The sequence below is a fragment of the Nestor notabilis genome, unplaced genomic scaffold (assembly GCF_000696875.1).
Source record: "Nestor notabilis isolate BGI_N333 unplaced genomic scaffold, ASM69687v1 scaffold2771, whole genome shotgun sequence".
Taxonomy (NCBI): domain Eukaryota; kingdom Metazoa; phylum Chordata; class Aves; order Psittaciformes; family Psittacidae; genus Nestor; species Nestor notabilis.
Window position 1 is genome coordinate 9,751 of NW_009914121.1, and position 14,451 is coordinate 24,201.

Consider the following 14,451-nt stretch of genomic DNA (forward strand, 5'->3'; position numbering starts at 1 on the left):
CACCCCAGGAGGCTGCATCGCCCCCACCAGCCGTCAGCAGGCCGGTGAGCTTGGTGGGTTTGTTCTTGTGCTGGGATCAAGTATAAGGTATCTTGTGTGGTGAAAAACTCAGCAGGTACCATTTTACTCAGGACTGGTGGATATTTTCTCTACCGAGGGCAAACATACTGATTGAAGACTCTGTGTTTTATAACCCCTGCATGCAAAACATCCCACTATCATTCACCAGACCTTCATAATTCCATGAAATTATTCTGGGCCATTGGGGAGAAAAAAAAAAGAAATAAAAGGTTAGGTCATTTGTTCTTGTAAGGACAAATTATAAACCCCATGACTGTTATTTAACATTCAGTTCACTTTAGTTCTGTTGGCAGTGCTCCCTCCTGTATTTCCTGACCATGTCACCACAAACAAGCTTTTTGGAGGGGTGATAGCTGACACAGGGAGTTTGAAATGTAAAAGAGTTCCTTTTTGTAGTTATGATAGTGAGTATTTGCTGCTGTATCTAATAGGACCTCTGACTTAAAAGATATTGTTTAGCTTATAAAGTAAAATCAAATATTACAGGTCCTGTTTTCATAACTAAACCCTTACCAAACTTAAAAAAAAGAAAAATATTCTTGAGAAGTCAAATGTTCTGGTATTTTCCATGTCAAGCTGATCCAACGCAGACAGTACAGACCAAAGAGAAGAATTTTTGTGCTTGTGGTTTAAATAGGATGAGGTTGATACTGTCTTCTTAAATGTAATCTCTTTCTACAGTGATAGGATATCATGTTTCTAATTTTAATTAAAAAGATGGGTGGGTTGGATCACTAAAACTGAGACTTGGGGTTAGGGTGTGAATGTATAGCCCTGCTCCTCCCTATAAAGTCTGGGACTGCTTGTGTTTGGACTCATCTTTTCAATTAATTTGCAGTAATTAAAGGGTGCTGTGTGGGATGGGGCTAAAGAGAAACAAAATGTAATGCTTCCCCTTTGGTATCTGCATCTTTATTTATTTTAAACTATCTTCAATGCTCTGAAGAGTTTAAGTTCCTGTATCACATACTGTGCAAGCAGAAATATGTGAGTGAACTGCTGCCAATGGCTCTGAGCAAGCATGGGGCATGATTCAGATTACACTGTGTTTTCTTGTTCGGATCTGATCTCCTTGCTAGGCGAGGCTGAGAAAGGCAGCTCTAGGGGATTTACTTCTAGCAGCAGCAGCAGCACATGATCCATCAATCGCGTGATTCTCACTACCAAGGACTAATGGGGAGGGTGAAGAAAAAGTGAATGCTGCCTTGGGAAAGCAACAGCATTTTCTTCTGCTTGTGGGGCCCCTCCACCAGCCAGACGCTTCATGGCTTCTCCCAGGTTAGAAACCTACTGCTGCCCGAACCAGGATGCGGCTACACAGCTAGTGATGAACTTCCAGCCTGAAGTCTTCTGCGGAGTTTGCATTGGCAGCGCCTCCATCAGTCTGCTACTGACCATCCTGCAGCTCCTGCCGAAGAAGGGACAGAGCCCGCGGAAGATGCCCAAAGCCTCCTCCTCCTCCACCATCCTTCTCCTTATCTCCATTTGTGACATCCTTGGTAGCTTAGGTAAGTGCCAGCTTGATGTCCCTCACCCTTTCTGTAGCAGGCTCTTGTTGATCTGAGGTACCACAGCCAAATGAAGGTGGTGAGTGAACAATAGAGATTTCTGAGGGAAACATGCTGCATGTATTCACAGGAAGATTTGGGCCAAGTGAGATCAGTAAGTGATGGGCCTTTGTGGGGAGAAAGGTCTTGTTTGGTAGTTATATTTTAGAGGTAAAAGCTCTTGACAAATCTACACCAAAATATCTGCTTTAAAACATATTAAAATTCAGAACAGTGGCTGGTTCTCAGAGTAAGGCATAAAAGTAGAGGCAAGGCAGCAGGTTTAAAACTAAAGCTGACATTAAACACTCAGCCAATCTGTAGGATGACATTTGAAAAACACTTCCTATATGTCTTTAAATCCTTTCAGACGAAGTTTGCCATCTTGTTTGCATGGCAGCCACTCCTCTGGGCACATCACATTAACAGCATTAACAGAGTTTGAATTGCAGCTGTCCACAGATCATGCTTGACACAGGCTTTTGAAATGCAAGCAGAGCTCCCTTATCAAGGACAACCTGCTGCTGGGCCCCTGGCTGATAGGCTGAAGGAATAAAACAACAGAGAACAAAACAAAATTAATTAGTCAAAATGAAATTAATGTGTCTAAATCTGTCCTGTCAGTCTATGGCGTTTACTGCCAAATTAGGTATAAATTACTATGACACATGCTATGAAAAGACAGGATGAGTTTGTTTCTACAATAACACTTTTTTTCCCTTACATTAGATAACAGAAGTAGTGCTGTTCTGTAAGTCTCTTTTGCTGCCTGGGGAGGGAGTGTAATTTCAGGTCTTTTCCACTTTTATACCTAGCACGGTTCTCTCATGGTACATAGTAAGTACCAATATTAAAACAAATCATAAAGAGGGAAATAAAAAAAGAGAGATATGGAAAAAACATGTGCATTCACCTGGAAAAGGTCCTTTCAGTTAATTGAGGACAGCAACAGGTAAAGTTATTTTTCTCCCTTTCTCTTTCACTGGCAAACTCAGACTATTTAGCCTTCATTGTCTTTGAATTAAACTCATTTTGGTGGGTCAGAAACCATTCTCTCTGGGTGAGAAACCTGGTGGCTTTGTTCTGCTGTATGTTGGTACTTCAGTGCCTATTTCAAGCAAATCCAGAAAATCTCACTAACAAACTGTAAGTTCATTAAAAAAAAAAAAAGTGTATTGTTCCCATGTAATACCAAAGCCCCCTTTATTCAGTCCTGTGACAGAAAGGAAAAAAGCTGCTTGTAAAAGTGAAGACAGTGAAAAGTGGTAAATAGCTTTTCTGATATGAGGACTTATAGAGAAATGAACATCAGTGCATGACTATATGCTGGTAAAAATGTAAGTAGTTAGCTTCTGCTTAATGTCAATCAGTTAAATGCCACTCAATTTATTTTAGGGAAGTGTGTGACAGTATCTGTGAGTAAGTGGGATTTTAATCTACATAACATTTCAAGTCCCGTCAGCTTCAGACTCTTGGGGCTACTTTCCCTGAGTGATTGCACCAGTGTTTAAATAGTGCAGTTGTTCCTGCTGTGCTCCTCTGCAGCCATAGCCTTCCTGTGGACACATAAAATCTGGGCTGTGGTGTGAAATATGTGGCAGGGGAGAAGCATGTGACTGAAATCACACCAGCAGATCCAAAGCGTTAATACATTTTTTTCTTTAGGTATGATCTTCAGATCAAGTGTATGGATAGGCTTCCCAGGCTTCATAGCTAACATTTCTGTGGTGAACGGGACCAGCGTGTGGCCTTCTGTTTTCTGTGTGGGGAGTGCGGTAGGTAAAGAGATCGTCTCCTCTTCCTCCTGTTCCTGGTTGACAGTTCGTCCACGTAGGAAGTCTGAAAGGCAAACCACTGCATCCGAAAGGAAATTTGGCTGTGAGTCAGAGCCTGGATATGACGGTTTCAGCCTCTGCCACACCCTTGCAAGTGCGGTCATGCCTCCTTCCGAAAGCCTGGATCAGGGCGGGCAGGGTGCTAGATGTCACAGTACACATGAGGATGCAGGGCAGCATCAGTCACACCGGTCCCAAGCTTTTTGTAGTACTCACTTGTCACAGGAATACTAGGATAGTGGAGGACATGCCTGTACCAAAGTCAGGGCTATGGAGGCATAGGAGTATGGGCATTCCCAGATGGGCTCTGATGCCACTGGTTTGGTTTGTGCTGGCAGAGCATCATCAATGTCCTGGCAGCTCCGTAGCATGAAGGTATCTATCTGCCCACCTTCTCCAGCGGAAATTGTAGCCTGCATGGTGGCAGCAGGGATCAACTGAAACCAGCAACTCAGGTAGCTCAAATTAGCTTTTGCAGCATGAGTGTCTGTTTTAGACACAGAGGGACTGCAGAATAAATACAACCAAAGATGCAAAGCTGCTGGCAGAAGGTCTGTCGCTGCCATGTAGCATCAGGGTTCAGATTGCTGCTAATATGGATGTTCATTGACCACATCTGGCCAAGTCTAATTAAGTATCTTCTGGACTAAAATGCAAGAATAAGAAAATATAAATCTGCAAAAGTGCAGATTAAAACTCAGTTTCAAATATTACAGTCACAGTACAGTTAAAGACATATAATTTGAGTTTACTGTACAAGAAAAAGGCCATGTTATACCAAAACATGGAGAATGACAATTAAGACAGGTTATCACTTTACCCAACAGGAATATAAGGTGCCCAATGAATTCATGGATAAGCAGTAACAGTATTAGCTTCACAATTCAAAGTTTACAATGTAGAAGATGGTATGCTTCATGTGAACAAAATTATTTAGCTTCAGTAGTTTTAAAATAAAACAGTATGTGCCAAATTGAATTGACTGTACCTTATATGCCTATATAATGACAACTTTAGACATGACAGTGTTGTTCCATAGAATTAAATATCAGTTGTATGTATCGATTCTCAGTTCCATCACACATGTTTAAGTTTTGCTTATTAGATACAAATAGATTTTTTTTTCCTTTGAGGAAGAGAAAACCAACATCAATAATATCTTGCAGCAAGAATATCCTATTGAAAACCCATGTTTTCCTATGTCTTAAATTTCAATTTGCGGCCCTTAACACAAAAAATAGTATTTTTTAACAGTGACAAAGATACTACATGCAGACTGTTTGTTTGTCATTTGGCTCTCAGGTTAGATGGTGAGCAGCACAGCAGTTTACCACAGTTTTTATTTCCCTTTTCTTGGGCTCCAGCAAAGCCCTGTAATTTGAGTCATTTGCTAAATTTAGATTTAATTATATTGGAATGAAAAATAACCCTCCTTCCACTCATTTCCCCATACATGTTCTCATCTGAGTTAGTAAAATGTTTCTGTTTCTATTTTATTTTTCTTTCAGTATTATTGTTTTATTTCACTTAACCACAAGCCAATACAAACTCCAAATAGTGAGGCCTTTAGGCATCTCCTTTGAATAAAATCCTCTGGTTTGCAGAGGGGTACTGTAGCAAAATGTGTCATTTTGCTAAAAAGTGAGATAGCGTATGAAGATTTTGGGGGTTTCAGTACATCTGATTTATATTATGTTTGGAGACAGTCTTATCTATGTTGGATATTATGGGTGGAAAGACCCCACAGTTCATTTTTGTGTGTGTATGTATAGTAAATTGTGCATTTTTCAACTGCAGCAAATATGTGCAGGTGAAGTTACACACTGAGTGCTATGGGTAAAGGGCATTAGAAACAAACAGGAATTTTACTTTCTGACTTCTGTGCACTAGGAAAATGTCATGGTGTTTGAACTAAATACTGACTAATTTGTGCTGCAAATGTCTAGAGGTAGCATCTACACCCATGGTGAAAGCAAATATTCCCCAGCTTGATTTGTCTTTTGGAGGAAGGAATGATAGATCTCTATTCACTGAGGTCTGGCTCAGTAACAAGTATGTTGGTTTCCAGCTGTAAAATAATGCTACTATGGAGCCTTGCTAAAGGATATCCAGATAAGAACTGAAAGAGGGCTTGGAGGGAAGGTAATCTGAATATTAAAACAGTTTCAGACTATTACGAAGAGCCAGCTTTTATGGGAAGAAATTTGGCATTGATAAACAGTGGCAAAGCAAGGTCACTTATATAGGTTCATGGGAAAAATGCTTAGGGTTAGCTCATGAACGCTGTGGAATTTAACTTGACTCAAACCTATACCCTTTGGATTTTTATTGAAGAAATCAGTCAGAGAGTTCAGTACGGATAATTTTTCCAGAAGGTGAGGGATATCTTTGTTAATGACCTTTTTTTTTAAAAAAAACATTCCCTGAGTTGGTATCTTGTACATAAGGAATATGCCCATCACATGCAGAACTCACAATACACATGCACACTGTGACGATGACTGACCTCAGTGATATTTTCATGCCTCAGTTATTGAGAAACTACTAAAATTTTAACCTAAGATTAAAACTTCCTCACTATAAATTTCTTTGGGCTTCACTCACAACAGTGAGGGCTAGGACTGGAGAGGTAAATAACAGATCTTCTAAACAACAGAAAAAGTTGTGAAAGCAAATGCTTTGCAATTAACCTATGACTTGACCTATTGGCTACAGCAATGCCATTCCTGTGATTTTAAGTAAGATTTCATACTTCATCATGTTAGCTGGAAAATACATGTTTAAAGAACAAATCACCAGGCTAAAGGTTTGAGTCCCTCCCCTGTCCCCAGTTGTCCTTGAGAAGCAGCTGTGACATTTGGCACTTTTTTCCCCTGCAGATGTGGATTCAGCTATTGTATAGTGCTGGCTTCTGGTGGTTGTTTTGCTATGCCGTTGATTCTTACTTGGTGGTAAGAAGATCAGCAGGACTGAGGTACCAGCATTAAAGCTCTGAATTTGTTGTTTTCCTTCCAGCAATGTATATCCATGTTTGTCTGCAGCTATCTAAATGTGTAAGTGAAGCTTGTACAAATATCTCATGTTCACATGCTTACCAGGTAATGATGTGGGCGAGTGGTGTGCTAAATGCTGAAATTGCCAAGGCAATGCTCATATATTGATTTGTTTATGTCTAACTGGAATGTAAATGTAACTGAATTCATTTAACCTTTGGAAAAATAGGAAGCAGATTGGGCTCTATAAACTTTATTGCAGCAAGATAACTATTTCTGTCCCTACTCTGTACTTAAAATTGACTCTTGCAGGGGAAAAAAAAAAAAAAAGGTGTTATCAGGGAGGTGTTGAACTAACTTCATACAGTTAATTCCTCAGATTTTCTATTTTATCTGCTTCTCAATATTGTCATCATTAAGCTTCTGGTCACATTTGTAAAGTTTTAAAGAAGAATTTTACATATTTACTATATATTTTTCTTCAATGCTTGTGACAGAAGAACTTAAACCCTTTGGAAAGTACCGTGCTGGACAGAGAATATGAGGTGTTTCTAGGTTGGCTGTTAGAACGGCAAAATGACCTTCAGTTCCTACTGCTAAACATGGAATTATGTGACTCTGTTCCCAGATAGTACTGAGCAATCAGGTATTGGAGACATGGTTTTTCTGGCAGATGTTATCAAAATGGGGATTTTTGAATTAACTTCAGCCTGTGGAGAATAAACCTGATGTTGTGAAGTCACATAGTTCTAGTCTGAAATAGCTGGGACATACCTCCTTCCCCCATACCTGTTAACCAAAAAACTCATGTGTATTTGGGCTTCATTGTGTTCAAAGCCTGATTGGGTGGGGCTTTGAGCAATGGGGTCTGCTGGAAGGTGAACCTGCCTGTGGCGGGGGGGTTGGAACTAGATGCTCTTTAAGGAGCCTTCCAACCCAAACCGTTATGCGATTCTGTGATCAGAGTAAACAAAGAATGACTTTCTAACACACAGATCTGAATCTCCCTAAAATGGGAGCAATATCTAACTTTGAAAGTTAAACATAATTCTCTGCAGATTACAGAAGGGTGGTTCATTTGACTGTTTAACTCCACTCTTAAGTTTTAATGCCCTACTTTTCGCTCTGTAGGAGAAACAAAGGATGCAGGGGTTCCTTCTGGAGATATGGGGATAAGGGCTGGAGAATGTGAGACTTCTGTGTGCAAGCCTGAACAACCACTTTGGCTTATCCTGTTTCTGAAGGGACTCCCAGCCCCACCTGCTTGTCTCACTTTAATGTACTTCTAATGTTGTCCTGCACCCTTTCATAGCTGTAAAGCTCTGTTTCAGCGAGGGTCCTATTTTTATGTTGCAATGTGGAAAGTGTAAGGTTTAGTATCTTTAATTATGCCTGTCCTGTTTGTTGCCTGCAGTACAATTGTGCTGTACCACATGATGACATGGGGCCTGGCAATGATGCTCTGTGTGGAGGGAATTGCACTGCTTTACTACCCTTCTCTCTCCAGGTAAGCAGGGCTCTGGGAACAGACTGCAAAATCACAGCACTCTCTGGTCATCTGAGTGTCTTTCAGTCAGCTTTAGAGACAGATGTCCAAATGTTGGGCTTTTTTGATCTTTGAGAAGTGTTCCACTGAGCCAGTGAGTAGTCTAGAAATACCTACTTCTGTTTTAGGGTAATGCCAGGCAGTACAGGCACTTGGGCATGCTACAGGGCTGTGATACTGCATCTGCTATGAGCCGCTCTTCTAGTTCTGGTTTTTGCTTTGCATTTGTTCCTTTAAATTTGAGAAAAATGCACAAGTAGTGCATGTTAAAAATGGACTTTATGTTGCATGTGAACTGGTGGTGAAGGTCTGTGAATTAAAAGTTTAGCATCTGTTTGCTTCATTCCTTTTATTTTTTTAAGTTAAATGTGACATAGAATAGCCAGAACTGTCAGCTGTGGGGGAAAAAAAATATGCATAAGCTGTTAATAATTTCTTCTCAGCTGTGAAAATGGCTTGGAGCATGCAATCCCACACTACATCACAACCTACGCCCCACTCCTGCTAGTGCTGGTGGTCAACCCAATCCTGTTCAGGAGGACAGTGTCAGCAGGTATGTATGTTCCGTATGGCCAGCATCAATCAGAATGTGCTACTTAGCAACATAACAGTACTGTAAAAAGTCATGCCTGTGATACAGTGAAGGGTGGGAGGGAGTTGCCTATTGAAATGAAGATACCATCTTGATGGGAAATTTGCCCTAGAGACACTCTGATAACACACTTAAGCTATGCTGTTAAAAACCTTTACTGCAGATTGTCAAAGGTGTTTTTATGTTACTAAATAACTCTCGATTTAAAGAATTTGAAGCAGTGTATAGTGGATGCTTAACTCTTCTTAGTATTGGTACCAACTTGGATTATGGAATGTAATTTATTCTGGTTCAAAGATAACACTGGTGAGACCTGATAGTTGATTTAACTTCTTAGCAGCCCTGGAGCTAAAAAAAAATAATAAAAAAGTCAGAATTTTATCACTCCTGATTCTGAGATGATGAAATAAATGTGAATTGTCCACAACTCAGATGGAATCTTGAAGTTCCCATTTAATTTATTATCCAGTGCTTTGAGGAAATGAGACTGAAAAGAGCCACAGATTCCATGCATTCTTTGCATGTAATATGACCAGTGTTAGATGTTTGCACTACCTGAATTCATACTTATCTATGCCTTGAATACATAAGAACAGCAACAGAAGATCTTGTGTTCTCAGTTCAGTCTTCATCCCATCCATCCTGCATCCCCCAGTAATACTAATTTTCAAAGGAACAGTTGTTCCTTTAAAAAGTTGTTCCTATAAGAAATTGCTCTTTTATGGGAAAATACACACTGTGAATATTTGTGTTTGTGTGTATGTATATTCCTCGTGATATCCGAACAGCATGTGGCATAACTGTCTATTTTGCTGGCATTACTCCTTGAAGTTTTAGAGGTGGAGCCAATGCTATATAAATGACTCAATGAAATGTAATGTGTATAATAGGATAGAATGTATTTTATTTTAGTCTAAACATCACATAATAAATACATCTCACATTATATAGAACTTGTAAGCACTGCCTTCTGTTATAAAACAAAAGTATGCTGACCATACTATTTTCTGTTTTCAGTAGGATTGAGAAAAGAAGAAACATCTAGTGATCTAGTGGGATATCACTCATTTTAGGAATCCATAATGGATGTACTTTTGAGATTCGCTGATGATGGTCCTTCCAGCTTCTGAGCTGCTGCTGGAGACAAATCCATCCATTCCTTTGTTCCCTCTTTACAGCTGTCTGCCTTCTGGATCCTTGTGCATATAACTAACAAGATACATGTATATTAATGAACATGATTGTATACTTTACAGTTGCCTCCTTACTGAAAGGGAGACAAGGGATTTACACAGAGAATGAAAGACGTCTGGGGACAGAGATTCAGATCCGCTTCTTCAAAATTATGCTGGTATTTGTTATTTGGTAAGAGGTGCATTATTTTGTTTTAAACTGCCTTTTTCCCAGCTGGAGTGGGTCAGGGATAAGAACGGAGTCTGATGGGCTGCTTCATTTGTTTGGGGGGTTTTTTTTGTGCTTGGAAGGGAAAGTGTCTCAGGAAGAAGTAGTTCTAAACTAGTTCACAAAGTAGCTGAATCATTCATGTAGCATCAGAAGGCTGCAAGGAAATGATAAAAATGTTTAACCAACAGGAAGGTAATAACCCAAGAAACAATAACCAAAAAAAAAAAAAGGTTGGGCATAGACTAAAGCTGTCTGAAACAGCAGCTACCCAGCATTGTGGGCTGATAGACAGCTTTCTATACCCAAGATTTCTCAGAGCTTCTGGTCACCAAACACATCACTGAAAACCTACAGTAAATAAGCTTGTAAGACTGGGTTCATGGCCCTGACTATGATTATATAATGCTGTCACCTCTGTGGTCTGCAGATCCCAAGCGTGTGAAAAAAGAATGGATATTGACTGGAAACACAGGGTAATATGGAGAAAAGAAATCTGCATATGATTGTGTGTGAAATTTCTGATAATTTCGTGGGTTTTGTTTTGTTTTGTTTTTTTTAACATTCTGTCTTCCTTCATGAAACTAGTGGATAGGGTCCTTTGGGGTAGGACAGGAAAAAGATAGGGAGGACAAGGGAATTGGGGAAGGAGTGAGGGTGCAACTTCATTCCCATATCTCCACTCCTCTGCTTCAACAGCACCATCCAGTGTGAAAAATTCTGGAGTAGTAGCTGGAACTGGAGGTTCTAGACGCACACAGGAAAACTGCAACAATGTTTTTTACTGCAGTCTCACAGCAGTAGATGCACCAAGAGTGGTGGTCTACTCTACAAGGGTCTGTGGAAGCAGCAGTCACTGCTGTGAAGTTTACTTGGGTATCACAACCAACAGCGGGAGGAAAGAAATGGTCCTGGAGTAGTGAAATGACTTGGCCAAACTGAACAGTCTCCACAGCTACTTATCTGTTTTCTGTACACAGAGACATTAATGCATGTTACATTGCTTTAAAAGAATGAACAGGGAGAAAGACTGCATTTTAACTTCTCCTGGCTGCTGTATGCTGGAGAGCTCAGGAGGGAAACAATTGTCTTGGGGAATAACAGAGTCCACTTGGCTTGGGAGAGAGGTTTCTAGTGCGAAGTGTGGGGTAGCCAGCAGGGGAAGGGGACAGCAGCAAAGGGTCCTTCAGTATGGCTTCCTGGAAATTACTGAAATAACAAGGAGCACAGATTTAGCCAGGCTTTCAGGGCTGTGGAATGAAAGTGCCCAGAGGCACCACAGAAGTGTGTTGCAACCTAGGGAATGGTGGCCAGCTTGCTGGTCTGGGAGCAAACATGAAAGAAAAAATCAGTTACCCAAGGACACAGTGGGGACATTTGTTTATTTCGATCATGTCTCATTCTGGGTTTTCCTATTAAAAAAAATAATCACAGTTCTAGTTTTGGAATTTGTTCTCCTAGTAAAACATAAGCTTTAGAGCATAAAAACTCTCTCTACTCTTACTATAGGTTAAGACTGAGGCAGTCCCATGCCAGAAGCTTAGGGAAGATTTCCTTCCATGCCAAAAGTCAAATATGAGATGAGTTAGTCAAAGAAAGCAGGTTGGGGCAAGAGGGGTACAAGACATGCCTGCAGATTTAGGAGAGGAGAACAGAAGGTTTTACACTGTGATAAAAACATAATTGCAGGAAGGACATGTATAAACCACTTCAGAAAGTATAACATGGATGCTGATGGTTTGACTTCTGAAACTGCAGTAGAACTATAAAGAAATGCTAGTTTAGAAGTAATAAGAAATTACAGCCATTTGCTATAACCTTTATTTAGTGTAGAACATCCTCAGTTTCTTTCCCAGGATGAGGCTTGATTATGCTCATCCTTCTTTGGAATAGAAATTACCAAAAAAATATGGTATTCTCAAGGGTTTTAAAGTCAACTTTTGTTTTGCTTCATAGTTTTTTTACAGACATTTTTGAAGTCTGCTGTAATCTAACCCTGAAATTCTAACTCCAGCTAGAGTTTCTGCAGCTTTTTACAACATGTATGCATATATTTGGTTTCATTATCTTTGAGCCCTACCCTTTTAAGACACAAGCAAAAGAAGTCAGGACGCATGATGTTCCCATTATGGATCACAGTTGTTTATCATCTCAGTTTTATCCTGCAATTTCTGCATAATTTCTTCGTATTTTCTGATAAAACTGTTCTGCAGCAAGCCCAAATGATCAGGTTCAATTATTATTTTTGTTGTTGTTGTTGTTATATTGATTTCTTTGTCGATGCCTGGGCTAGTAGGTTAGTGTTTGGTTTTTGATCATGATCTCAAAGACCAACTAGTCCCTTCAGATTGAGTCTTAACATTAAAAAAAATTTCACTCCCCTTATTAGTGACCCTGCTTTTTATACTTTGAAGTTAAAGCATATTTTACACATACAAACATATATATATAGCTGTCTTCTTGTTCTTTACTCCTGCAATAGCTGGTCATCCAATATCATCAATGAGAGCCTTTTGTTCTACCTTGAAATGCAGCCAGATATTGATGAAGCACCCCTGAAAAACATCAGAAGTGCTGCACTGATCACGTGGATTATTATGGTAGGTCAGCTGTGACATTGCTTAGTTTTAGAAATTGCTTTTTTAAGACTGGTGGAACAACACCAGCCTAGTGGATGATTCATGATTTTGGAGGCTATAAATAACCTGAAAATAAGGAAGAAAGGCAGAAAGTAAGACAGGAAGGAGCAGTCACTGTGAGCACTTTTCACATATAAACTTTGCCAGAAATGCACCGTACCAAAGGCCAACTTTTTCTCCCATTTACTGGAGTATGCATTTTCTCTGTGAGTGATTGCTACCCGTTTTAAGACACATGACAATGATTTCTAGTCTAACCTTGCTAACCTCTGCTGTAATGCAAGCTATAAATTTTTTGCTCACAATTTCTTAAGGTTCTTCAGTAAAATAGTCATATTCTGGTAATTGTCTGTTTGTAACTAGAGTTTTTGTTATTATAAAGAATAATTGCATCTTGTATCATGATGTTTGGATAATTTTCTGGGACAAATACATAAACAATATTGAAAGCAGTGCACCAGAACATAGCTGTAAGATGCTGGCCTCTTACTGTACCCTACCCTCTCTTCTCCTAATGGAAAATTTAATGAGGGATTTTTCGGAGGTCATATTGCAGGTTCCTTTTCCAAGACAGTTTATTCTGGAGCTGTTGAATACCTGTAAGGCCTGAGCATGCTTTGTGTAGTTAAGCCCCTGAGCACTTTTGTACTAAAGGGTTAAGCAGCACAACTGATTTGATATGACCTCCTCCCTGACAAGCAGTGAACACATTAATGTGACAGGGTCCTTGCTCTTGCTCACCTGGAGAGCAAGAGGTCAGGTCTGTGAACTGAGCTATTTTTTAAATTGGCTGTAAAAATAATTTGCTCTTTTCTCATGAGAAAAATGGCTCAAGCTATTTACTTGCCAGGCATACCACGGCACTGGGAATAGAGGCAATTTGTTTGGAAATCGCTTGGGATTTTCTTTTTCAGTGTCTCTTGCTGTTTTTCTGTCCCACTTTGATAGACATTTTCACTGGCCCAGGAATCTGCAGCAATTCCAGACAGATCAATTCCTGCTACTTTAGAAAACTTGACTGAGGATGGCAGTGTCTATTTTCATGTATTTGTCTTGGGCTTTTAGTGAAAAATATAATATTTGCTTTTGTGAATAAAAAAAGTCTAGCGCTTGTGGGGAAAGTTAAAAACACACCAGGAGACTGACCAGCTGAAATGAATACTAGAAATCCATTTGGTGCTTATTGTTCATTGAGGTGGCCTCAGTATATCAGAACAACAGGTCGTGGTATTTTACTGGAGTTGAAAATGGAGTCTTGCAGGTGTAACTCCTGTTGAACTTCTCTGTCCTAGGGGGTTCTTAACCCAATGCAAGGGTTCCTCTTCACATTAGCATTCTACGGCTGGACAGGATGGAGGGTGGACCTAAAATGGCGAAAAAGAGAAATACCCTGGGAATCAATGTCCTCATCCACTGTGGGTGAAAATACCTATCCCTCACCAGTGAACTACCAGAACAACATCCATGATTCAAAGAAGACAGCAGCAACTGAAAGCCAGCAGACTGATGAGGCTATAAGCATGATGTCTGAAGGTAACACTAGCAGTGACGACAGATTAACTAGGAGCTCTCCCATCTACCAGGGCTGGTAGTTTATAGGCGCAGAGCTGGAGCCCACTTCTGACGTTCCCATGTCATTGTGTGAAACTGGTGCATGCTCTGGAATTAGGTTTGTGCCCAATGGCTTGATGTCATTTCCTGTAACTTGTGCGTGAGAGAGAGGGAGCGTGTGAGGCAGAGATATTATGATTTATGTCTTCATTTGCCTTACGGGATATATGTTAACAGGTATAAAGGCCTAATCCCTTTTCAGCAGG

The 14,451-nt window shown here is 40.0% G+C and overlaps 1 protein-coding gene across 1 annotated transcript; it reads left to right on the top strand.

Annotated features, from left to right (window-relative positions):
• Nucleotides 1-1,286: 1,286 nt before the first annotated feature.
• GPR143 (G protein-coupled receptor 143) lies at nt 1,287-14,226 on the top strand. The gene is made up of 8 exons (XM_010023499.1): nt 1,287-1,589; nt 3,294-3,403; nt 6,343-6,437; nt 7,871-7,963; nt 8,446-8,555; nt 9,851-9,959; nt 12,478-12,595; nt 13,927-14,226. The coding sequence occupies exons 1-8, from the start codon at nt 1,346-1,348 to the stop codon at nt 14,224-14,226; spliced, it is 1,179 nt and encodes a 392-aa protein (XP_010021801.1). The 5' UTR covers nt 1,287-1,345.
• The last annotated feature ends 225 nt before the right edge of the window (nt 14,227-14,451 follow it).